We start from the raw sequence: 27,542 nt of genomic DNA, 5'->3' as shown, positions 1-27,542 counted from the left end.
ATGATCCCCTCCCTTCGGAGACTGGGCCACATGGCAGTATTCCAACATGACAACGACCCCAAACACACGTCCAAGACGACCACTGCCTTGCTAAAGAAGCTGAGGGTAAAGGTGATGGACCGGTCAAGCATGTCTCCAGATCTAAACCCTATTGAGCATCTGTGGGGCATCCTCAAATGGAAGGTGGTGGAGCGCAAGGTCTCCAACATCCACCAGCTCCGTGATGTCGTCATGGAGGAGTGGAAGAGGGCTCCAGTGGCAACCTGTGAAGCTCTGGTGAACTCCATGCCCAAGAGGGTTAAGGCAGTGCTGAAAAATAATGGTGGCCACACAAAATATTAATACTTTGGGCCTAATTTGGACATTTTTGTTGCCAGCCATTTAGACCTTAATGGCTGTGTGTTGAGTTAGTTTGAGGGGACATCAAATTTACACTGTTATACAAGCTGTACACTCACTACTTTACATTGTAGCAAAGTGTAATTTCTTCAGTGTTGTCACATGAAAAGATATAAAATATTTACAAAAATGTGAGGGGTGTACTCACTTTTGTGAGATACTGTAACCACTGCACGATAGATGATTCCGATAATCTTATATGTATGCACATGTATTATCTTTTAGGGGCCTATTTGTCAAACCATTAGGAATATTTGTCAATCCACCAACCCAGTCCATGCCAGGTTCAGAATTAAATTCTGGACTGTTTGGTTGGTTACCGAGACATGTTTTTTAAATCACATTCACTTAAGTAAAATGTTTTTATCCTTGTCCTAGTCTTTTTTCATTAATGATTTGTAGTAAATAAATATTGTTATTTTTAAACAGTACAATATGCCTGAAAAGTCAATTTTTTCCAATATATTCTTATTCTAGGATTTGGCATAGTATACCAGTAATTGTGCTGTCCACAGTGCCACCCTGTGGTGAAAACACTCAAATACTTATATAATATATAGGTAAGATATTTTTGCAGGAGACAGACAGTTAAAGTGTTTGTTACCCCAACATTGCATATTCCTGATGTGCCTGGTATACCATGTGCTTGTATGAAAAAGTATCCTGTTCTCTTTGTTTTGCTTCCTTTGTGTAAAATCCCTGGTGTTCCTGCCAGTTCCTATTCTTTCCTATTAAAAACTAACCACACTAAGCAGGAGAACACACCGTGGTCAGTTCTCTAGCTCTGCTGGGAACTCAGCCTGCTTTCCTCATAAGATCAGACTTGTCCTGACACACACCCCCTGCACAGCCTGTCACTGTGAGGATCAGTGTACTGTTGCTTCTCCCCCAGCTCTTCTGCAGCTGAGAACAGAGGAAACTTTATGTTTTTTAATATCTATACACAAATGTTTTGCCTTTCATTTCAGTTTTAAACTGAATGGGTTGGTTTACAATCACTTTAAGCTCACAAGAGTGGACCAACAAAAGGAGCCTTACCTTCCAAAGTTACCACTCGCTGACCGCTGCACGCCCATATACGTCAGCACAATGGCAGCGGTGGGCAATGGGCGGGATAGCAGGCACGCAGGCAGCGTGACCGTGCCCGCGGGACCGGCGGACTCTATGTCCGCCGGTCTCCGGGTGATCATGCCACGGAGCCGCAGGATGGGGAAGTGCCTATATAAACAAGGCATTTCCCCGTTCTGCCTTATGTCATGGCAGAGATCACTGCTCCCCGTCATGCGAGTTGTAGCCCACCCCCCCCCCCAGTTAGAATCACTCCCTAGGACACACTTAACCCCTTCATCGCCCCCTAGTGGTTAACCCCTTCCCTGCCAGTGTCATCTGCACAGTAATCAGTGCATTTTTATAGCACTTATCGCTGTATAAATGACAATGGTCCCAAAATAGTGTCAAAAGTATCCGATGTGTCCGCCATAATGTCGCAGTCCCGATAAAAATCGCAGATGGCCACCATTACTAATAATAAAAAAAAAAATTTTATAAAAATGCCATAAAACTATCCCCTATTTTGTAGACACTATAAACCAATCAATATATGCTTATTGCGATTTTCTTTTACCAAAACTATGTAGAAGAATACATATCGGCCTAAACTGAGAAAAAAAAAAGGTGTTTTTTTTTGTATATAATTTTGGGGGATATTTATTATAGCAAAAAGTAAAAAATATTACGTTTATTTCAAAATTTACACTTTTTTTTGTTTATAGCGCAAAAAATAAAAACCGCAGAGGTGATCAAATACCACCAAAAGAAAGCTCTATTTGTGGGGAAAAAAAAGGATGTAAATTTTGTCTGGGTGCAACATCGCACGACCGCGCAATTGTCAGTTAAAGCGACGCAGTGCCGAATCGCAAAAGGTGCTCTGGTCAAGAAGGGGGTAAAATCTTCAGGGGCTGAAGCGGTTAAAGGCATCTTACCAACTCAAGTAGATAAAACATTTATTCAATCCCATTAAAACAAAAACGGTGAAATAACCACCACATACATTGTACATTATCGTGACCTCATCTCATCCATTAGAGTTAGCGGGACCTGTTGATACCATTCCTCATTCTGCAAGATATTCTGGCAAATTTTAACATATTGGTCCCCATTTATTATTATGGCATCCCTTGTTGGAGGGCTTCACTAAAATCTGAGTGTTGTCACTAAGTGTACAGAAAGAAAATACCCCCTAATTGGGATTTTAACGGCAACACCACCACTAGGTATCATAAAAGAAAAGTTTATTGGTACATGTAAAATGGATCAATCCCACGTGATGATCTGTTAAAAACAAAGCAGAAAAACAAAAAGAGTGTGCAGAGGGTTCTTTGATGAGAAAACATCAGATTAAACGTGAAGCAACTATCCAAGGACAATTGTTCTATGTCCTTCAAGGTGCGCCTAAGAAATGCCCATATTAAGGGATTAGACCGTAGTTGGACATTTTTTCCGATTTGGCCTTGAAATGATAGAATAGGTTTTGGGCTATATTTTTACCCTCATCAGGAGGAGGAATTTTCCTCGCTCTCAGGCTCGGGGAAAAAAAAAAAAAAAAAAAAAACACCTTTGTCCAATAATTTAAGTTTTTAAGTTCTGGAAATTCTGTACTGTGAAATCTTTCCAGGTTTCCTCAGCCTTACTATATGTACAAGATCTACGTTCCTGATCATAAAGGAGCCTAAACTAAGCCCCAGAACATGGGCCTCCACCTCAGAGTAAGAAGAAAGATTAAAAATGTCTAACTGCTTCCAGTTTAAAGTTTTTTTGATCATATATTAGTCCAGAGAGATTACCTTCTTTTCCACCATTGGTGCCTGAACTAAAAAAAAGATGCCAATATAGGTGTAGATGTCAAAGGGGGGTGTAGGGACTCCTGCAAGAACTGATGTGCCATTTGTTTAGGAATCACCGCTGGGGCGCACCCCCAACGGCCCCTTCCTTCAACATGGTTTTGTGTATAGAATCCATCACCTGGTCACAACGTGCTTCCCGGAAGGAAGGCAATGATTCACCTTCTGCTACATTGCGAAACTGGATGAAACATTATGTTTTTTTGTTACGGTTAAGGTGCGACTCATACCCACAATGCCTTTAAGTCCCTTGACTTTGAAAAGTAATTCTCCTTTTATGGGTAGTATCTGGAATTTGGCATTGTATGCTCACACCCCAAGTTGTGTTAACCCTCTTTTTATGTGCTCATAAGAGTATGAAACAAAGACAGGCACATCAATTTGGGACTAAAACAAGATAGTCAAGTAGTATTCCATATATACCACTATATGGAGAACGGTAATAAATACCTTCTGAATGTCTGTAATGTCGGTTAGTTTTATGATTTTGTTCTTCTTTGATGATCCAGATCTGGAACTTTCAAAGCATATGTAGCTAAAATAAATAAATATATGTTAAACACTCATGACAGCTAATTTTGTAGAGCTAGAAATAAGTTATATTCCAGCTTCCTCACACCGAGCTATGCGAACATTTACTTAGATGGCTTATTTCCTTTAAGTTACTTGGTTAAAAAGCTTACTCGTGACAACAATTCTAAAAAGCTGGAATAATGCAGTTAGAACTTCTACTAATCAGATGTCCATAGTAGAACTGCCTAGCTAAATTGCCACCGACCAGAAATAAGTGGCTTTTTATGGCAAAGGTGAGTAAAAGCGTAATTATTTCAGCATAAACGTGAGCCGTGTATATTTAGAAGTAACCCAATGCATCAGCTATGTTTTATATAACATGTTCAAGTTCACTATCTGTTGCTACTAGATCTGAGAGTGGAGATGAAGCAGCACTTACTTTTCAGTGACATAAAGGACACCATTTCTGATGTAGTCAGTAGGCATTTTTTTGTCTCTGTTAATCAAGCAACAACGCCAGCCATTTTCACAAGCTGCGAGTAAAAGATTGAATTACAGAAAAAAGTTACAGCAGTTTATTGATTAAATGCAGGGGTTTAACTCATCTATGCTAAGCACCTAGAATATTGTAATCCAGTAGAACTTTTAGTTATAGATGCTTTAATCAATTTAGTACTAGTTTGTAATACTCCTTCAATATCAGGTAATTTTTCAGTGTTGTGATCGTTTGACTGACAACTACTTTGTCGCAAAATACTGTGCCTAAATGAGTTTTACATTTTAAAAAAATTTAATACAATTAGGGCTTTATTTTAGTGTTATTTAATAACCTCTGTATCTGTACTGTTTTTACAATGAATAACTAAACAAAAGACCAGAAAATTTGGAAACACCTTTCCCTTTACATTTGGTTATAAAATATACTGTATCAAAGAAAAATGCCAGTACAGAATGGCCTGTTTTTGAAAGTAGACACCCCAAGGTTTTGACATTTTTTGCCAGTTTTTATTAAACTGAAACATGCTGGTATTCAGGGGGTTAAAACAAGAGCATGGTTATGGTCCACTAGATACATTCGTTCACACTGAATGCGGGTTTGAAACCCTGCAAGTTCAGCTGAACTCACTCGATTTCAAATCCACATTTCAGTGAGAGTTCAGGGGTGATTTAAAAGACATCTATGTGGGTTAGAGCACAGATGTCTATTGAAATTGCCCCCGAATTCACCAAAAAGTAGTGCAGGAACTACTTTTGGAAATCAGTGTGGCGCCGCAAAGTCGATGTCGCACCAATTAGAACAGTGCTGTTGCCAGCAATAGGCTGCGATCTGGCATGCGATTTGACATGTCAAATCGCATCGATGTGAACGGGGGCTACAGGTAGAGGTCATATGCAGAGGAAGGAGGCGATGAAGGGGTTAATATACATGTCACCGCAGAGACACAAGTTTGAAATGGGGGCTGTGAAAGGGTTAAAAACTGTTCACAACTTTGATTATCTTCAGCAGCGGTTTGCTTGTGACATGGAACCAATGACAGTAGTATTCTTTTCTCCGCTGTAAGAGGAAGGGGCAGACTCACCAATGTAAGCACAACACAGTTTACATTGGTGATCGCTGTAATTGGTCATCACAGTGAACACATAGTACAGAGCTGCTCGGATTGGCTCTGTATAGTGTCTGCACCGAGCCATTATGTTTATATTACAAAAATATTGATTCTATGTATACTGATGCATTCATGAATAAATGGTTTTAATTCTTTATGTACCACCTATTTGATCTAATGAGGTGTCTACTTTCAGAAAACGACGCTAATAATTTTATTTGTTGCTCTTATCAGGCGGAGAGGATGGGGGAGACCACAGCATGATGCAGGAAGCATGCTAAAACGTCACTATCTATTGGATGCTGAGGATTCTACTGCCGGTTCTGTCCCTGCATTTGAGCAAAATTAGATTCATGTCTTTTACACTGCTGTGTTTGTTTATTATTTGTAATATGATGGCAGGTCCTTCTTAAAGTAGAGTTCCGCACGAAAGTGGAACTTCCGCTTTAAGCGCTCCTCGCCCCCTGACGTGCCACATTTGGCATGTTATTTTGTACCCTTTTTTTCGTGGGACTTCCTGCTTCCTATCTTCGGCCACCTAGGCAACTCCTCCTCTCGCCCTAGGCAGCCCCTCCCTGCCAGCAACCTTCTGGGACACAACTCAGGTCCCAGAAGATTGGCTGGCCAATAGAAGAGTGCATTGCAACTTGTGCATGCGCAGTGCGTGCCCAGCCATGAAGCTGTAAGCTGTCACAGCCGGGTGCCCACAGTTACCATGACAACGCCGAGGAGAGGAGGGGGAGAGGAGCTAGCCTCTGGGGGGCCACATCGCTGGACCATGGGGCAGGTAAGTTCCGGTTTATTAAAAGTCAGCAGCTATGCTTTTTGTAGCTGCTGACCTTTAATAAACTAAAAAACGGGTGGAACTCCGCTTTATGCACAACACAAAAGTAGATGCAGTAGTAACTAGCTTGCTATATATAAAGCCCTATATACTTCAAAATGCATGAGACATGCTGAAAAGTAACATGCATCTGTGTAGCTTTACCTACAGCATCTGCAGCGAATCGCTTAATGTGACAAAATAAAAAGCATCAAGTAAAACTTGTTTTTTTGAAAACAGCTTTTATAAAAGAGTCTTGACAAAAAAGGTCTATCTGTACACTTTTTTGCTGCTGAATGCAGAATATTTTTTATATTCTGTAGCTCATCTTATCACAACCACCATACATGACACCTGTGTGAATTTTCTGTACCTGTGCATGCATGTTTTGCAAATCATCTTATTGCTAGATACCATTACACTAGTCTGATGAGTACTTCCTTAAGCTTCTGCATGTATTAAAAAAAAAAAAAAAAACACACACACACACACACACACACACACACACACACACACACTTTAATGCATTACCTGGCAATGGTCGCTCTGTTTCAGCTAAACTGAAGATCTCATGAAAACTGCTCTTTTTTGTACTGTGATATCGCCCTCCCTCTTCATCGCGGCTTACTCCCTGTGGAGCTCCTGTGGCTACATTACTTCTTGAAGACACGGTTTGTATCTGAAAGGAAGTACAAGATATTTATCTTCGTTTTCGATTTTATCTACATTTAGGGCCAGTTCACAACACATGCAGTCCAGTGTGTTTATGATCTGCATCAAAAGCACACAGACAGAAGTTAAAATGGATTCCAATATGGTAGTTCACACCAGTGTAGGGCGTTCCAGTGTAGTCAACAAAAGAACATGCTGCATTTTTTTCTGCATGGAACGCATCTGGAATGCGGCAAAATGCATCAAAAACATACTGGAACACATTAGAGCAAAGGAAAAACCAAACCAGGAAAAAAATACAGGAAACTTTGGCATAAAAAAAAAAAAAAAAAAAAAAAAAAGGAAGAGGAAAAAGCACTGGAGTGCACTGGAATGGAATAAAAAACGTGCATGCAGAATAGCATCTGGATCGCAAAGGTGTGGTGTTAACAGGCCCTTAAATTTAAACACAATTTGAAGATTACACATCAACAGGCTTAAGTACTGATTAGCAAAACCTTCTAATGTAGAATTGGTCAAAGAATTCTGTAAATTTTCTGACTGGCTAAATCTGGTGGAGATTTATAGATACAGCTCGACGTACAGCAGAGGGACCCCACCCAGAATGCAGGATCACCTCCATCGGAGTGAGTCAGATGAATCACTAGAAAAGTTCAATCAATTAGAGGTCTTCATGATCAGAATCAGTTTTGTAAAGCTCATCAGAATGGTGTAAGGTCCCATGCATTAATTATCTGGTACCCAAACATTTGTTTTATACAATATAATCTGCATGTGAGATAGGGACCCAAGTGTGTCAGCTCCTTGAAGGCAAGGACCGATGTAAATCTACAGTACATAGAGAGCTGCATAAAATTGGTAACACTATATAAATGCCTAGTTAATAAATTTGCTGCAGACTTACTACTGATGTAACATCTATATCATCTAGGCATAACACTTTTCATACCCTTTGATGCAACTTTATCAAAAGAAAATGTGACAAATCAAACTAATAATCATTTTTTTCAACTGTATTCTAAGCCAAGATTCACCAGTTTGAAGATACTGGTCATCTTTTAAGAGAACTATGGTAACACACTCAACAGACAAAGCATAATAAGCACAAGAACCTGTGTGCGGTAACCTCTTCACCTCAGTATGTCCCAACTACGCAAGACTGAACGCCGGCGGGGAAGAAGAGGAGGATCAGGGCTGCTCTGCGCAAAACCACTGCACAGAGCAGGCAAGTATAACATGTTTGTTTTTGTTTTTTTAAAAGCCAAGCCTTTAATATCATTTAGGGGAGACAGATTAGGTTGCGATAACACATGCCAGCCATATAGAAGATTGAAAAAAAAAAAAAAAAAGAGTAAAAAATATATGTTTTTTTCTATGAAAATATAGGCATGTAATTCTATAGGGTGCATTACAATGGCCTTTGAAGCAGTGTGTTCAAAAATACTTTAAGCTTTACTAAAAAAACCACTGCTCCTCTCTACATTGAATTTCAAAACGTTTTTGCTTTGGTACAGGTTCATGAGGACAATACACAGACCCCCATTGTCATTTGTTTGGCATTCACTTGATTATAGAAAATGGCCATTCTCCCCCCCATTATTCAACTTCCATTCACTTTAATAGGGTTTGGATTTGGCACCAGAATTATAGTAATGTTCTCCAAACCCTGCTCAAACCGATCCCGGGTATGGAAAACATGAGGTAAAGCCATCCATAACTCCTCTCCTGGTCTAGGAAGAGTGGTTAGTTTTAGTTGAGGTCTAGATTTACCCCAAATGAACAGGGAAGTTGATGAGTTTAGACTGTATAGGCATTTATGTGAGAACAAACATTGAGGACAATACTTTTTTTTTTTTTTTTTTAAATGTCTGCTACCAAAAGGGCCAACACTAAGTTTACCTTTAAAAAATTAATCTTTTAAAAATAGAATAAGGTCATCTGCATATAGTCCATCTTTGTCAGTTACAAAAGCATATGTAATACCAACAAAGTCTTAAAGCGGGGTTCCACCCAAATTTTGAACAATATCTGTATGTATTTTCTTCCTTGCCTAGATGCTGACATGCCGTTTAAAAAAATTTAAATCGCCGTAATTACCTTTTATTTTTCTATTCTTCTTTGCACTTCCTGGTTCTCCTCCCGTGGGAGTAGGCGTGTTTCTAGCCTCTCCCAGACTCCTGGGAGCTAGTCTCAGGCTTCCCAGGATGCCACTGAGCATGTGCGGGAATGAGCGGTGAATGCTGGGAGCACAGCATTCACCACATCCAGGAAATACATGCTTGTGGGCTTCAAATGCCCACAATGAAGATGAAAACCGCCTGCAGTGAATAATATAAGTTATTCTTTCCAACGAAATCTGACACAGGCGGACATATTACACACAATATGTGAGTATGTAATGCTGAGAAGAAAAGTTTGTGAATGAACTAAAAAAGAAAAAAAAAAAAAAAAAACAATAGATAGGTGGACCCCCGCTTTAAGTTGTCCAATATATTAATATAGCCAGAGCTTCTATGATCATGACAAAGAGAAATAAGAGGTTGCAAAGAGTAGAGAATACCTATACACTTTTTAAAAGTGTGGTACAAAACCAACTCTTTGGAGATACAACATCACAGCTTTTTATTGTCCATTTTCCTGTTGCAGATATCTCCCCCCCCCCCCCCCCCCACTTCTTGCCTGTTAAAAGGTTGTCCTTAAAAACAGGAAGAGAGTCTTTCTTAATTGAGCACCAAATAGAAAGAAATCCTGTCTTACTGTGGAAGTAAACCCTGTTTTGGAACTTGTACCTACAGGTAAGCCTATAATAAGGCTTACCTGCAAGTGCATATATAGAACAATACATTGGAATTTGTGGGACTTTACATGTACCCTCCAGGGTTTAATAAATGTTGAACCAAGTATTTTAAAAATAGACAGTTTTATTGACGATTACACACAAACTGTTTTAAAAAAGAGGAAACAGGATCATTAAAATCAAGGTCCTCGGAAGGTCTCAAGAATACTGTATGTTGTGGTCACCAGCTTGATGGCAAGTGAGCCTGGGGAGCCCGTGGGGATAATCACCAACCAACCCCGATGGGAGGAAATCTCCACATATGTACATGGACAGAATTTGATTAAAGCTTTAATAGTCACTGCTAACGTGTACCTGAAAGATCTTTTGAATATAAGGAGCCCCAAAATTGAGGGGAAGAAAGAGAAGATATCAGATGCACCCTAGGGCGCCCTGATAGAGGTTTTGAACTGGGTGGATTCCTCCAAACAATCTTCCTTCCAACTGTTAATATTAAAATGTCCAAATGCAAGTATATTCCCGTGTTGATGGCTAGCCATGGTACCTGCAAGTACAGTGAATATCTCCTAAATCTGCATACTTTAGAAGATATTCACACTGCATGTCAGTGATGACAGCGCAGCACTGGAGAGCTTTGTTCTAAAATAAGCATTTCGCTAGCATGCAGTGCATACTAGCACAATATGCCTCTACCTTTAATACCGTCCATGCATTCTATGCATGTACAAAAAACTTTGTGTGCAGCTCCTCTCTCATACTTAGCCAAACCCGATCTCAGTTCAGCGATGTGCATGAGAGCAGCAGCTCTTCCTCCTCACTGGCTGAGATGCAGAGCCATCGGCTCCCGCCGCGGTCAATCACAGCCAGTGAGAACAGAGCGAGGGGAGTGGGGGGCTGAGACATGCTCTCTGTGTCTTATGGACACAGAGAGACGGCTTGGGAGCGAGCACACATGTGTATCCCAGTAGCAAGCGGCTTGCTATGGGAGCACTCGGCAAGGGGGAGGAGCCCAGAGTGCCAGAGGATCGGGGCTGTTCTGTGTAAAACCACTGCACAGAGCAGGCAAGTATGAAGTTTGTCATTTTAAAAATAAAATGCTTTCCTTTACACTTTAACCTTTCTTTTCACCTTCATGCACCTACTTACACAGCTGTGTTCTTTGAACAAAGCAAAGCACATTAACCATTTTTTTTTACGCGTCAGTGATCTGGAAAACTTGACTCGTATGCATTCCAATAGGATCTTCTTGGAAAGCACAGTTTAATTCACAAGCAGCTCCTTCTGGTGTTGTTCCTGGTAGCCCCTTATGTAGTCTAATTTAACAACTCTACTTAAAGTGGTTCTAAAGTCAGAAGGTTTTTATATTAATGCATTCTATGTGCAGCAGCCCCCCTCATACTTACCTGAGCCCCGTCTGGATCCAGCGAGGTTGCACAAGAGTCTTGGCTGCCTGGGACTCTCCCTCCTCATTGGCTGAGACAACAGAGGGGCACCATTGGCTCTCACTGCTGTCAAAGTCAATGAGCCAATTAGGAGAGGAGGGGGCGGGGCCTAGCCAAGGCTCCTTGTCGGAATGGACACACACAACAGCAGCTCGGCTGCCCCCATAGCAAGCTGCTTGCTGTGGGGGCACTTGGCAGGAGGGAGGGGCCAGGAGTGACGGCAGGAGACCAGAGAAGAGAAGGATCTGGGCTGCTCTGTGCAAAACCACTGTAACGTGTTTGTTTTTTTCTTTTAAAAATAACAGACTTTAGTATCACGGTAATAAACGCTAATAAACCCTTACATTAGACTATTGAAGTGACTAGCCTCAGGAGACACAGTGTTGAAGCAAATCCTCCCACATAAACTGTACTTGTTTATCAGCAGCCCGCTCTCCTCCACAGCCTTTCAAAGTACACAGATTAGATAAGAGTATTTCTCAGATTGCATAAAGTGGGGATCTGACGTCACACAGCGTATTCTGACACCTGAATGATGAGAATGGACAGCCCCTCCCCCTACATAGTCTCATGGGGAAACATGCACATTTGCAGCTGTAAATCACTTCCTGTGTGCTGGAGGGGGAGGGGGCTGGCTACCACCATGGATTGTCTGGTTTCGGGAAAACTTTTAGAAGTAGCACATACAGATAGCAAAGGCAGAGGAGCCAGAACCAACATTAGGTGCTATGGATTTAGGCTAGTACACACTATATAAGAATATGCATTGTTCATTTTAAAGGTTTACAACCACTTTAATACTGGCTGCAACATATCTAGTGATTACCCGGGATTTGATTGCATCTTACCCAGTTTACAAATATGAATTAGTGGGCGGTATTTTGCTTAACCTCCCTGGTGGTATGATTGAGCATCAGATTTTTGATGCTCAAAGCGGTGCAATGTTTTGCATGGAAATTTGGCATTTATATTGTAGGCCTGTAATTCTTAGGAATAACACTTAAATCTGTCCAAACAAGAGTCTAGTAGACAGCCCGGTTTTGATAAAGTTTGAAACACAAAATCATAATATAATAAAGAACTATAAATAATTATAACAAATAATAATATAATAATAAAAATTATTCAAAAATGTAATCAAATCAAAAACACTGAAATTTGCTCAGTTGCAGAATTGTCGCTGTCGTTACTTTCAGTGTTTGATGATGGATTTCCCCACAAATCACTATCGCTTAATTCTGCAAGTGATTCTAATTTATTATCGCTGTTTTTTAGCTGGTCTAAAACTGCTTTTGATGTAAAGGGACGGTTTTTGGTTGCTATGGACAATCTCCAGTTTCCAGGCAGACAGAACAGTATTTATAATATAAAACTGCATGCACGGCACTGGACAAACCACTAGGGACAAAAGGGATGTGAAATAATTTGATACAGTTATGTAATCTGTAAGATTACAGTGTACTGTATGTAGTGTGTGTTTTTAACTTTTTGAATTTGGCGCCGTGCTCCGTCCCCCGTCCCCGTTCGACGCAACATTTGCTGGGATGAATCGAGTGGAGGACACGGCTCGCACACACAGCGGGGAGACTTTGCAGGATCCTGGGGACAAGGCAAGTAACTTTGCCTGAATCCTGCGATGCGATGCGATCCCGAGTGTGGCTCGGGGTTACAGCTTTTGGTACTGAATATTCACCCCGAGCCACACTCGGGAATACCGCTAAGGAGATTAAACTAGGTGTAGGTTAGCACCACTTTTTATATTATGTTACCCACACATGCTCAAAAAAGGCTGTGTGACCTATGATTCAGGATTCCTAATCTAAAAGAAAGCTGAATTGTGAAGGTGGGCTCATACAAAGGTCTGTGGTAAGTCCAAATACATTTTTTCCATCGGGAGTAGGGTAACTTATCTCAAGGCAACATAAATCATGAGACTCTGAAATATTTATAGTGAAATGCTGCTATGAACAGAAAAATAAATTTTACAGTGTAAAACAACCCAAATGTTAAAAAAAAAAAAAAAAAAAGTTAGTAAGCTTGCAGCAAACCCATTCAGATTTTTAGCAGAAGCGCAAGTAAAAATGCACAGACCACAAAACAGGCTCATTGGTGCAAATCTAGTTGAGCTGTTAGTTATACACAAGATGCCAAAGTAAAAATAGTTCCACTCTAGGATTCATACCTTGTCATGCCCTGACAGCTAGCAGGAAAGGAAACAAACACATATGTGACAGTGACAAAAGAAAAGGTGATGGCTTGTTTACATTATTATGCACACATTACACACAGAAATTGAGTGAAAATGTACACAACACAACAAAATGCACAGTTGCAATGAACAATCTACTGCTATTTTCTACGTCAACTATAAACTATGGGAACCAATAAAAATAAAAAAAATTGTAAAGCCCAATGTTAAAAAAGGTACCTGCATTGCCATTTCCATGTCTGCTTTTACATTTATACTTCCATACCACAATGAATATACTGTATCTAGTGTAGGAAGCAATGCTGCAATTCTAAGATTGTACCCTTAGGGGAAACTTGTTTTTTATATTGTTTGCAGTATTTGACAAGGCTAAGTATGCCTCCAAACACTGCAGGAAGTAAAAATAATAAAAAAAAAAAAAACACACAAAGCAAAAACCCAGAACATACATATGCACAAACACCCCCCTTATCTTTTCCAAGGTGTCTCTCTGATGAATTGTAAATACCATTACAAAATATCACCTGGGCTTAGATGGACAAAAAAAAAACATATCCTGCTACTGATATGAACACCCAACAGGTATTTGGAGTTTTTACACCATTGGAGTTAAAAGTCATGTAAAAATTCCAAATTATAGTGTACTGACAATTATCTACCTTTTTTGTCTATGCCTTCTACAAAAGTATATACCTGACATATGAAGCGATGTCCTCTCAAACCCAACTTTCCCCAGGGACCCTACACATCATCCAGCTTAGACAGTAAAAAAATATCCAAAGCATGCCTCCAGTGTACAAAGCTTTTAAGATGGTATACTTATTGTTTTCATACGAACAGCCAAAGAACCTGCTAGATATCCAAAAGATCAGGATAGGCCTCAATTTTGGACATCAGGACACTGCGGAAGTATACCATCTGTCTGAACATTTTGCACATCAGAGGCAATATCTATATGTTTTTGACACCTGAGCTGCACAATGTGTGGATCAGTCTTATTCTATTGTTGCACATGTTACCTGGTGCTCTGAATGCTGATCTGTTACTTGACTTTTGAAAGAAACCCACAATAAAGATGTCAAGCTCTAAAACTAGGTTATACCTGCATTTATATGGTTGAAAATGTCATGTTTGAACACAAATCATATCTTTGGATTTGTCTTATACATAGTCATAAGACTTATTGTTCTGTGGTTGAGATCTTTTGCAGGGCACTAAATTTTACCTAGTGTGTCTATATGACGGTTGACACATTTATCATTATTTTGCCTTAATACAGATGGTTTGTATCACAAGCAATGGCCCATTAGGACATCAGTTGGTTAGTTGGACTCATTGTTTAGATGCACAGGTTGTGCATTTGTTAGGGGTACAGGTATATACAGTATTTTATACTAGGATTTTCTCCTGCTATGGAGATATAGTTAATATGAAAAGTCTATGCACCACTGTAAAAATGCCAGGTTTTTGAGATTTAAAAAAAAAAAAAAAAAATCAGACAAAGATCAAATCACTTCTGAAATTTTCTCAACTTTAATGTGACCTATAATCTGTGCAATTCAGTTAAAAATAAACTGAAATCTTTAAAAGGGGAAAAAATAAAAATCTTATCTATGCACAGCCTTGAACTAATACTTTGTTGAAGGTAAGGTATGCTTTGGGTCATTTTTATTTCCATTGCATCTTGTAGGTGGACTTGGTGGTGTCATATGGCTGCCATGTCTTGCCTCACAGTAGAGGGTTGCATACCACTACATATCTTCTAACAACTTGAGCCACTAGTTTTGGAGCTACTATTGAGTACAGTTCTAGCAGGTATGTTTCCCATTAAACTGCCATACTCACTACATCCAAGCAAATTTCTGTCAGGTCTGCCATACACGATTGTCTTAGGGACATCTTCTAGGCAGGTGCCTAGTTGGTATGTCTGCCGGATTCCAACCGACACTAGTGGCACACTTGGAGCTGCATAAATACACTTCTTGGCAGATACCTGTTACACCATGACCCTTGCATTCTCCCATTTGGATACTTGACTATAGATTCTTTATTACATAATATGTGCATCCCTTTGCAATTAGCCCATGTGTAGGGTCATTTTTACTACACATTGTCCAGTAGTTTAAGGGTTCCTATCTACAGCAGCTCTGTGCTGGGAGTGGGACCTAGATGCTTGTGTTTACAGCTATCTCTTGATTAATGTTGTGAGATATTCTTTACTTCAACAAGACAGATGTTATGATTTATAATATAGATCATACCATTTATATTAACTGCTTCCTGTCCAGTGTACATATATTTATTCTCATCATTGATGGAAGCAGTTATACCAGGATCACAATCTTGATATATTGTTTTTCAGAGTAGGTTAATCGATTGGGCAGGATACTCACAAGGGAGATGAAGCAACATCCATGCCCCAGTCTCCTCTGTGACAAATGAGGCCTTAAGTGATGGGCGTTTCAACACTTCTAGTTTTGGTGCTGTTAGACCCCTGATCTCCTCATAAAGAGTACCTGTCATTGTCCAAGCTATCACAATGGGTGTTGTAAAGTTAAATAAAAGAAAAATAATAAATTTAAAGCCAGCTTGATCCATTATGGATTATGGTATTATGGATGATATTATAGCCTCTAGACATATGAAGTTATGTTTCTTTGCACTTTACTATGCACGAAGGGAGAGTCTACTTGGATGGAAGCAACCCAATCCGCCCACTCACTAGTTGGGTGTCTGCGATAAATGTGGTCTTGCCATTGTAAAAAATAACTTATTAGAGATTAGAAACTGTCCCAAGAAGTTCGTCAAGCTGTTGTCCACCTGGATTGATGCTCACGGACCAACTGAACCTACATATGAGTAAACTCTTTTCTTCTTCTTGAAGCGGAGACCTGAAAGGGATTTGAGTTATTCGCCTCCTCTGCCCCACTTTCTCTGGTCCTCTCTCCTTCTCTCCCCCCACCCCTTCTTTTTTCCCTCCTTCCCATGTTCTTCTCTCTCCACCCCCCCCACCCCCTTATGCTTTTCCTCAGAGGAGTTGGGGGTTTCAAAAACCGTGGAGGGCTAGAATGACTAGGAGACGCATTTGTTTCTTCTAAATGCCTTCTGGGAATGCTACTATGACGTATTGTGCAATTTATACCTAACCCTTCCATGTTGGATCTGGATTGTGAAAACCTTCATGTGTCCCTGTATTTAATATGTGAATCATTTCAATAAACCTTTACCTGTTAAAAAAAATAAAAATGTAAAGCCCAATTCTGAGAATTTTTTTATTTTTCCAAGATAGTGGGGGCTATGCCTGCACTGCACGGGGGGGGTCAACTGCTCGTTTTATCTAGGGGTGGGCAGAAAGCATATACTCACCCAGTCCTCCAGACAAGGGCACAAGCGGTGGACTGTTCTTGGTCTTTGGAGCCTGCTCTAGGCGTGACAACGTCAGGAACAGTCCACTATTCAAGACTGCTGGAGCGTCTTGGGATGCCAGACCAAACTTATGCGGGAAGGATCAGAAGATCAGGTGAGTATATCTCATCTCTTTTTTTTGGACTTTAAATAAAATTAATAAAAAAAAAAAAAAAATTTAAAGCACCCTCCGCCCACCCACACAAATGGAAATGCACACATAGGTCCTGCATGCATATATAAACAGTCAATGCACCACAGGTGAGGTATCATCGCAAACTTCAGTGAGAGTGAGAGCAATAATTCCAGTGCCAGAGCTCGGATTTAAAAAGAGTAACTCCCACTTTTGTTCAGGGAAAAAAAAAACAAAAAAAAAAAATTCCCCTCTGGGTGATCTATGTACATTACAAGGATTTTAACAAACTTTGTTGCAGATTCCTACCTTTTGTTATTTTGAAGAAGTCCCTCTGTTCATGTGGTAAGTGAATCTAATGGGAGTAGTTTCATAATTACCAATCAGCTGTTACACCTGCAGGGCTCTAATGAGGAAAATTGCAGTGTCTGCATCCCTCCAGATGCGATTTCCTATTGGGAGTATCTCACCAAAAATTATGTTTTTGTTGCAGGGGATGCGTGAAATCTGACTTGTATCTTAGTGCAGACTTTTGGAAAAATCAGGGAGCCAATCACACAAGCAGGAAATGATGCTTCTGGGGGATGTTATGTACACATTCTGTGTACAGAACGTCTTCCAGGTAGCCATATTGCATGTTACAGGAAATTACTGAGCTGCAGATTGAAAAGGAAAGGTAATTTTTAATAACATTCAATTACAATAGGACTGAGTCGCAATTGTGCAAGTTATATATATTTTTTTTATTTGCCATTTTTTTTCCCCACGAAAGTGCAGTTATCCTTTAGCTCTAAATTGGTAACCTGTAAAGGCTTTTGAAAGCATTGCCCGTGGATAATTGGGTATTATATTTAGTTTGCGTGCACTAAAATTAACTTAGGTGTATTTTTGCTGAAAATAGGCATTTGCTTCACAGCTGTGCAAATATTAAGCGACATGAAGGTTTGCAACAATCACAATTTTCATCTCCAGGGCCTCCGGTTTCAGAAAAAATACGTTTTGGGGTTCCAAGTAGCAAAAAAATGCTGTTTTTACCGTGTATGTGAGAAACTTTAAAATTGCCCCAGATGGCAGTGGTTAAATTTTACCATGGTTTTTAATGTACCTGTATTTGCACATGCTATTTAATTTAACTTTTAATAAATTTGGATAGAAGATTTGTGGTTTGCGACTTTTTGAATTATTTGTTAAATGGGATTGTTGGGTCCAAAATTCAGGTTTTGTTTTTTGGTGTAGATATTGGCTTGCATACCGGTGTGACACCAAACCTGTATTTTCGGACCTTGAGTCAGCCTATAGTGTGCCTAGTTTAACTAATTTCATTTTTTTTCCCCTTCTATTTCATGTGAAATTCTTGATTTTCTGTCCTAGATTGACAAAGTTCACCATATTTTATCTAATGAGGAGAAGCGTGGTTACTCTGTGCTGCTCACTTGAAACCAAACACCTCAACCAAAACTCTCCATAACAGCTGGAGGAGGTGTCCTGTAAATCACAAAAGGGAACCAGGAAGGATTTTATCATTTGAGATTTGAAATCTCAATGACAATGGAATTCTTACAGGATCAACAAGTATTTTCTAGTACTGACAGAAAACATACTTGGCCTAATATAAAAGAAAACTGATGCAACCACCTCATCCAAGAACTGAAGAACTGATGAGCACATATTGTTCTTGGGCTTATATATACACAATTTATCTTTTATAAATACTTTAATTTTTTTTTAATTTTTCTAAATATTTGATATATTTTTTAAGACCAAAATATTTTGGTGGCTATAGATATAGTAGTTGGGAAAGATTAACAAAAAAGTATCCAAAAGCTAATAGCAAATTAGATGCCATTCAGTGGAGATAGTTTTACAAAAAAGAAGCACATGTATTTAGTAGAAATGACATGTATGGCCTAATGTTCTTCCATTATACATTTACACATAATGGTAAATAACAATCTGAAAGTAAACTATCAAGTACCCCCAAATATACATATTACACAATTATGCAGCATGAAAATAAGCACAGGAGCAGCAAAACAAATGATAAAAGCACAAATCATGCCATACCTGTGTGCAGAAGAGAATGTGGGCTAAACAGTGCATGCACTATATTCCAAGTCACATGCAAAATGTATTTATGCACACAAAATGAATGCTTTTTTCCCCAGAATTCTGTGTGAAATGTTACTTGTCCCAATTCATTAAATTTACTTACGTGGCTCAAATAAGACATTTTCAAAATGGTTTTAGTAAGCATGACAAAATTCTTTGACTATGCCAATTTTTTTTCTTACTAAAATTGAGAAACAAGGGTTTTGGATTTTAGAATCGTGAATAATTTTAGATTTAAGAGCACTGGCATCTTATGCTTGTAAGAGTAATTTTACAGGAAGAATTAAACAACATTTATCCTATATCACAAGGCTTACCCGTCTTGACACAGTTGCATTTGTTCGTTCTTTAAGCTGTGGGTCAGTGGGTAGGTTTGTCCAGATGATGTAAGGAGTGTCATATTTGTCTCGAAGTCGTGGGCAACGTTTGAAAACAAAGTCTATTAGAAAAAACTTAATACCAGCATAAAGTCCTGTATAAAAACACAATAAGATGTGGGTAAGTAATGGTATTTGATATGTGACCTACAAACAATTCGTGTTAAAGCATAAAACAAAACAGGGGCAAGAGCTGCTGGCTCAGGCTCTCGGCTGTGCGCTGAGAGGCTGAGCCAGTTGCTGATCAGGCATCTGGGCTGACCACGTCATTATGGTCAGGATTCCTTCAAAGCCTGGAGCGGATCTTCATTCAAGTGACCCAGAAGAGAAATCTGGTCAAAAAAGCCTTGGCCATACTGCTTTTAAAAGTAGTTGTCTTTTAAGTTGTAATACAATTGATAGAATACTACTGTACAATAAATAGATTTACATTTTTCAGTTTATGCTTGCAATAATCTTGTATACTTATTTTTAGGGTGCTGCTATACAAAATTTATGGCAATAAGAGTTTTTATCTGTCTTCTATATTAAATATTTAGTAGACGAGTGCAACAATTAAAATAATGTTTAGTAACACCATAATATCAGACCAAAATAACCACTAAAATCCTTAATGAAAGGGTATATATGCGGTATGGGTTGAAAGTGTCTTACTGGTAGGATAAATTGCATAGTAGGTTAAAGTAGTACATATAGGTATTACATAATATAAAATATTTGTAAAAACCTGGAGTTTAACCACTTAAGGACCACACCTATTTTTTACACTTGGTGTTTACAAGTTAAAATCATTTTTTTTTGCTAGAAAATTAATTAGAAACCTCAAACGTTTTTTTTTAAATTTCAGACACCCTAAAGAATAAAATGGCGGTCGTTGCAATACTTTGTCACACCGTATTTGCGCAGCGGTCTTACAAACGCAATTGTTTTTGAAAGAATATACTTTTTTTAATTAAAAAAAATAGCAAGACAGTAAAGTTAGCCCATTTTTTTTATATTGTGAAAGATAATGCTATGCCGAGTAAATTGATACCAAACTTTTATCAATCGGGCCCGCTCGTGGAATGGCGACAAACTGGCACCTTAAAATCTCCATAGGCGACGTTTAAAAATGTATACAGGTTACCAGTTTTGAGTAACAGAGGAGGCATTTTGCTAGAATTATTGCTCTCTCTTTAACGATCACGTGTGGTTTGAACACCTTTTACATTTTACAGTGGGTGCGACTTACGTATGCTTTTGTACTAAGCATTAACAGGGAAAGGAGACGTCTAATCCTCTAGCTCCGCCCGATGCTGCGTTTCTCCGTACTGGGCATCAACAGGGAAAAGAGACTAGTCTCCTTTCCCTGTTGATGCCTAGTACGGAGAAACGCAGCGTCGGGCGGAGCTAGAGGATTAGACGTCACCATGCATCAGCCAGCTGGCGCGAGCCGCGGCTGTGTCTTTTTCGCTCTGAAGTGTCTGCTCTTTTTTGTATGTCAGTGTTGCAGTGTTACAATAAAAGAATTTTAATTTTTTTAAAACGTACTGCACCATGAAGCCCTCCTTTTTGTTTCCATGAATCACCCCTTGGAAGCCCCTATTCCTACTCGCTAAACGCGGGTCCCACGCAGCATAGTGGAGCCTGGATTTACCGATGGAGAGGATCTGGACGGACGTTTGAAATTGCCACCCTTGCCTGAGTGTTTCCTCCTGTCTGTGCCCATTAGACCTCTGTAACAGAGGTCCTACGGTTCTGGAAAGCGGCCATCCGGCATTTTTATTATTCCTTGGCTATCGTGTGGGACTATATTCAGAAAAGGATTTATTGGGGCTTTCCATTTGAAAAATCTATTTCTAATGGACTGTATTGAATGCGCTATGGACTTTTTCCTGTGTTTTTGGTAGCACAGTTTGTTCCTCTTTTTTCCATTTCAGCACAGGCTTAATTTATGTTAATTTATCTATGCTGATGGAATTTATTTTGATATTTCTTTTGACATTTATTTTGTTTGTTTTTTGTTGTTTCTTGCTCTCATCAAGTTGAGTTTTTTTTAAGGTGCCCATATTGCCCATTTTTTGGTTTCCTTTTATACACTCGACTTCCTGCCTCCGACAGCATCGGATCGTCTCCGCCGCTACCGACGGATCTGGTAAGCAGCGGAGACGACCGGAATGTGGCGGGAGGGGGTGGGCAACTCTCCCGCTGCTGCTAAGTGATATCGTGCCAAATCCGCCACGGAGATCACTTTTATCCTAAAGCGGACCAACTGCCGTTGAAGAAAATACCGGGGTTATGGCAACAATCTAGTGCCATAACATAGGTATTTAAGGTCAAAGTAGCGATGCAAATTCACGGTGGCCTGTCCGGACAGCTGGAATTTGGTTAAAGCCAAACTCCAGCTGTCACTTTTAAAAGGTTTGTTTGGACCAATATGGTCCAAATAAATTATTATCTTTACTAACAAATGTGCCCAGTGAGTGCTGTAAAGACTATATGTACCAACAGGTACATACAGTATAGTGCCATATTCCAGCAGTGGGACAGGCACTTTACATCCCACACACCAAACTAATTTGAGTCAGGGTGAGAGCTGCTTAGCCATTTACAGGAAGCTTTGTATTTTCTGAATGAATAAAAGGCTTCCTCTTGTTGGCTGAAGTGGAGAGGTGGGCAGATACTACACTCAACCTCAGCCAATCAAAAGATTCCTTGTACTCATTTAAAAAAAAAAAAAAAAAAATCACAAAGCTTCCTGCGAATGACTGAGCAGTGCTCCCCCAACGATTTTGTTCCAGGACTGGGATGGGAAGTCTCCATCCCGCTACAGGAAGACAGCGCTGTATATTTTATGTAGCTTAGTTTACACAGAGCTCACAGTGGGCATATCTGTTTGTGAAGGTAATAGGTTGGGACCATCTTGGTCCAAGCAAACTATTTAAAATTTGATTTATATTTTGCTTTAATATAAAGTGATAGGCGTGTGTGTCAGTTTCAATGTATATTTGTTTACCTGTTCACTTCTCAAATGTCAGCATATTATTACCAATCCAGAACTTAGAAAGACACCAAGTAATTGTATACCATTGCTACACAAGTCCATATATAATTTATGCTAACGTGCTTAGCAATCAGATTCACACTTAGAGGTTTCTTATCGGACTAATGGCTGAGGGAAAAATTCCAATTCTTCACAGAAAAACTTTGATCAGGTCTTTAACCACTTCAGCTATTGCTCCTGTATACCCCTGATGGACCGGAATAATTTTTACATTTGCACTACGGACCCACTGATTGGCAATAACTTTCTTCTGAAAAAAAAAAAGTTATATGTATTAGGGTGCATTCACCCATGCACCCTGACTATTACATGCGAAAAGCAATGGGAGGCTGCCAACTCTCGCAGCTAATTGCGCCCACTCACAAGTAATCGCTTATGCTGCGATTACATGCGAGTGCTCAACCCTGAAAGAAGACAGTCTTTATCAGGACCAATCATTCGCATTTGATCGCAGCAAGAATAACAAACGAGTAGGCATGATTAGCTGCGAGAGCCGGCAGCCTCTTATTGTTTTCAGTGGGGTTGCCTACTTGATTAGCTGCGAGAGTATAAAAGGATGGCTCCATAGGATGCTGCAAAGGAAAGGAGCCACCCTGAAAAACAGGAAACCTGTTATAATGGTCACCGAACCAGCTTAAACTAGAAGACAGCAAGGATTAAAAGATAAAGAAGTGATTAAAATCAGATGCTGAAAGCACTTAAGGTAGTTATAAAGTAAAAACATGCTTTACCTTAATGCACTTCCTGCATTGAAAAGGTAAAAAACATCCCACCACCTTTTTTGCCGATCCCAACACTTACCTGTCTTCTCTCACACTCCGTTGCCCCCGGCTACAGCAATGCTCTCCCTGAATTCACAGGATACGCTGAGAGCAGCTGGCTCCTGCGGTCTGTGAAACCCTGGGAGAAGGAAGCGTGGCCAAACCCTGCTGTGTGTGTCTATGGTCCAACACAGCCCGGCTCTGGAGTGCACCCTTACAGGTGTCCCCCATAGCACACAGCTTACTATGGGGCACTTGGATGAAGGAACAAATAGCACCAGCGGGGGATCACCAAAGAGGTGAGAGACTCTCAGAGCAGGGAAGTATAAAAACCTTATTTTAATTTTGTTTTAAATGTGTTTAATATCACTTCTAACTTCAAAGATTTTATCAATACTGAATATGAAATCAAACCTCAATTTTGGACACTTACCCATACAGAGTCCAATCAGTTTGTATGGACAGAAGCATGATGCTATGAAAGCTGCCCATAAGCAGATGTACAGTTTTTGAGTAATTTCTGGCTGGACCCACATAAACAAACTGCAAACGTAAATAACAGAATGGTAGATTACTATGGATTGGTTCATATATTTCTCATACAAAACAAAATTTAAAAAGAGAAATAAAATATATACTTCTTAATTTTTTCCAGTATGTCTGCCATCTTGCCAAATAGGTTCTGTATGAAAAGAAACAAAAAGTCAAAAGGTCAAAAATCAAAAAGTGTCTGTATGTACCAGACAGGGCATTCAAACTAATCGGATTGTAAAACCATTTTTTTCCCCCCATTTTCTTGAAAGGATCTCTACACGCAAATGAGGTTTAGGTGTTCCCAATACCTAGATGTATAAACTGGAATCCCTGCCATGCTTGAAGTACAGTTATCAGAACATACAAGCACATTTTTGACCCTTTCCAATGAAGGCTGTAAAGACTGGCTTTATTAACCACTTTCAAACCACCCTATAGCAGATTTACTGCTACATGGCGGCCCTCCTGTGCAGCATCACATGCACATACACGTGATTTTACACTCCTACTTATGGGGTGTATGCTGCCGGCGGGCCGCTTCTGCTGGGATTAATCACAGCAGCTCCTTTTCAGACGATAAACAGGAATGGGCTGCCCCTATGAGACATGCAAAATTGCTTACAATTCGCTCAACTAAAATCTCGAGCAAGAATGCTTGTTCCTGCTACACGGAAGTGTGAATGCAAGCTGAAAAATAGAGTCAAAAAACAATATTGTACACAAAACAAATAGAGTCTCAAGCAAAATTAAGCAAGGGACAAACCTGTGCTTTTTGTGCTACATCAAGAACCAACTGAAACTTCTCAGAAACCGTCAAGTCTTCTTTAGGAGGCTCCTAAAAATAAAATAAATATATATAAAACCATATACAGTATGTTGCTATGCTTAGAGAATAGGACAGATTTGCCAATTAGGAGAAAAACCACCAATACCAGGTGACAACCCCTTTAATCAAATTAAGAGTTCATTTACTAGTAAATTAAACAGTAAACAGCTCCTCTTTCTTGAGTTAATGGATTTAAAAATGAGGAAAGGGTTAACTGCAAGATCACTTTACAGATCAGCTCCACATGCTGAGCCCAACGGCTGGGATAGCGCATTGCTAAATTCTACTTCCCTATAGCTCTACAAAATGTCTGAGGACCCTGTATGATGGATAATGGCTAGTTACATGCTAGTTATGCACACAGTAATTATCAGGTATTTTCAATCAACCTTACAGAAATGATCAAAAGAATTGCCATCATCAGTTTTGATTGTTTCAAAGTATGAATATAAACTTTTAGTGGTATTGGGCTACCATATCCCATCTGTTCATTTTTGCAATTGAAAGCTGGCTGACATTGTAAACACTGCCTAATGTTCAGCAAAAGGGTCAATTACATCTGTGTGAAATTATAGTCCTCATCTTGATAGCTATATAAAAAAAGTACAGGGTACGAACAGAGATCATCATGACACCCATTGACTAGATCAGTCAGATAAATTGTTAAATATGAACTACTAAAGATGGCGTTCCTGAAAAGCAAAACTAGAAGTACCTTGAACAATTCCCAAAAATGTAATACATTAATCATGCAAAAAATACATTGCTTGCCTGATCAGTATTTACCATGGAGAAAATGTATTGCAAAGCCGTATGTCATTTGAAATGTCAGGATGTTCTGTTGTACTGTTACTTTAACAGTTATTAGTTGCGCTTAAAATGATAGCACAGACGTGTCTTGTCTTGGCAGTGACTGGGACATCTAGGAGAAATGCCAGTGCTCCTCATGAAGCTGACACATTCCATCATGGAACACATGTTAACTTTCAACAAAGACTGACTCACAAGAGAAGCTTTATCATGTGTATTTGGCAATATAGATGTATACAGGTTCAATATGAGTGGGAAAAAAAATCAAGTCTGATTATTAAATAGCAGTGCAATGAACATTTACACAAAGTAATTATTATATATACACACACACACACTCTCTCTCTTGAATTAAGAAGCTGCTTGCCATTTAGCAAACAAAATGCTTAGTAAGAAAATGTTAGGAGGGGCAGCCAGCATTATTAGTTTTTGTCTATATGTTATGTTGTAAAAAGGGTTAGATCTGGTAATCTATAAGATATAGTCTACTTATGAACGACACGTGCAACGTGGGGGGGGGTTTACCGATCTGAGATGTACAGCTTAGTAAGTACCAATGGTGGTGTTCAATTTGTACAGGAAGCAGGACTAAAAACTCCTAGATTGCTGGATCGCTTGATCATGAGGTAGGTATAATGTTGAGCCTTTAAGGTTGTCCCTTAAAATTGTGGTGCTTTTGCATTTTCTAAATTCTCTAAAAAACTGCACACACATAAAATTATGCTCTTGTGTTTATTTACAAATGTAATAGTTATCCAAAAAGTTAGGATTTTAGTAAAAACAAATATAGTAAAACATTTCTAAATAGTTATCAAAAGACAAAACATATAAATGATAGCCTAATGCCTTTGTTGGGGGCCATGGCAGTTAACCTTCAGCTTATCACTTGCTCTTGGATACAAGAAAAAATATAATAGGAAATCTAAGTGTATTCCCTTTCTACCTTTCAACTTTATTTTGCAGTATATTCTACTTTGTCTCTTCACATAAGAAGCAAAACATGACCTTTTTTGCAAAATGTGTGTGTAAATTTTTTTAAATAAAAATCAGGCAAAATAAAAAGCCTGGTATAATCATTAGAACTATAAAAAGACCGTATGGTGACAAAAATAAATAAATCGCAATGATATACTATTGAATTTTGTCTAAACGGCACAGTTACATGATTAACCAGAAGGTGGCAGTACAGTACAATCAGAAAGCACAGTGGAAACATGCAACACTGATTTTCCATTAAGAAAATACAACCTAAAAAACATGTAAAACACATGCCCTGAAATTCATAAAGACTGGTGCAAACAGATTTTGCGACTATCTAGTGTGCACTCTAAAAGTGGTGCAGCATGTGCCAAATTCATGTACCGGTCTAGAACATGTACTTGAATTTGGTACACGCTTTGTCACTTTTAGAAAACATGGAGAGCCGCTTTCCCAAATCTCTCTGCATGCCAAAAGAGAGTTGGCCCTCCTTGGCTCCACTTTCACAAGATATGAAGTTTGTTTTTTTGTTTTTTAACCTGGCGCATTCATTTTACCACAATGTAAATGTGGCGCATTTCAGAACTACCTGAATTTGGTGCAGGAGTCGCCTTCTGAACCAAAAAGTGTCACAAATGCTTTACGACTTTAGCAACACATTGACAAGAGGGATTAATGCCAGAATCACCTTATGGACTTTTTCAGGACTGTAAAAGAGTTTCAACAAAAAGTAGCGCCATCAGCACATCCTATTGACATGTCCCGGTACACACATCCCATATGGCTTCCCTTTTCAACAAATGGAAGAAAGGATGTTCCTACACTTTTCAATAAAAATTGGGATGTATGTTTAGGATAGTGCCTCACATTCCCTGCTGCAGCTAGAGGTTTATTCAAGTCATATTTCTACATCATGTGCATTATACCTTGCATGGCTTTATTCATGTATTCTGGATATGTCCGAAGGCACAAGATTTTTGGCGAGAGGTGATACAGATTGTTAATGTCTGAAACAGCCTACCATCAGCTGATCCTATTCCTCTTATTACTGATAATATGGAGTCCTCCCGATGTCTAAACTGTTTTTCAATCTCCTCCTTCTGAGCTTAGGTGGAAGTCTGAAATTAATGAGGTGCTACCCTTCTATAAAAATTACCTGCGCCAGCCGAAAGTGCCCCAAAAAAATTGATAAAATTTGGACCAA

The 27,542-nt window shown here is 39.3% G+C and overlaps 1 protein-coding gene across 2 annotated transcripts in view; it reads right to left on the bottom strand.

The window, feature by feature from the left end:
- The window catches only part of GRAMD4 (GRAM domain containing 4), a 206,808-nt gene that overhangs the window by 26,828 nt on the left and 152,438 nt on the right, over positions 1–27,542 (bottom strand). For both annotated transcript variants that reach the window (XM_073619708.1, XM_073619709.1), the window contains 7 exons: positions 24,488–24,559; positions 23,829–23,872; positions 23,624–23,733; positions 19,327–19,481; positions 6,774–6,921; positions 4,252–4,345; positions 3,750–3,834 (listed from right to left, as the gene is read on the bottom strand). In XM_073619708.1, the coding sequence (XP_073475809.1) occupies positions 3,750–3,834; positions 4,252–4,345; positions 6,774–6,921; positions 19,327–19,481; positions 23,624–23,733; positions 23,829–23,872; positions 24,488–24,559 (708 nt within the window). The remainder of the gene's footprint in view (positions 1–3,749; positions 3,835–4,251; positions 4,346–6,773; positions 6,922–19,326; positions 19,482–23,623; positions 23,734–23,828; positions 23,873–24,487; positions 24,560–27,542) is intronic.

The sequence above is a fragment of the Aquarana catesbeiana genome, linkage group LG03 (genome assembly GCF_042186555.1).
Source record: "Aquarana catesbeiana isolate 2022-GZ linkage group LG03, ASM4218655v1, whole genome shotgun sequence".
NCBI lineage: Eukaryota > Metazoa > Chordata > Amphibia > Anura > Ranidae > Aquarana > Aquarana catesbeiana.
Note: the sequence above shows the minus strand (reverse complement) of the source record. Positions and strands in the feature narration are given on the sequence as shown.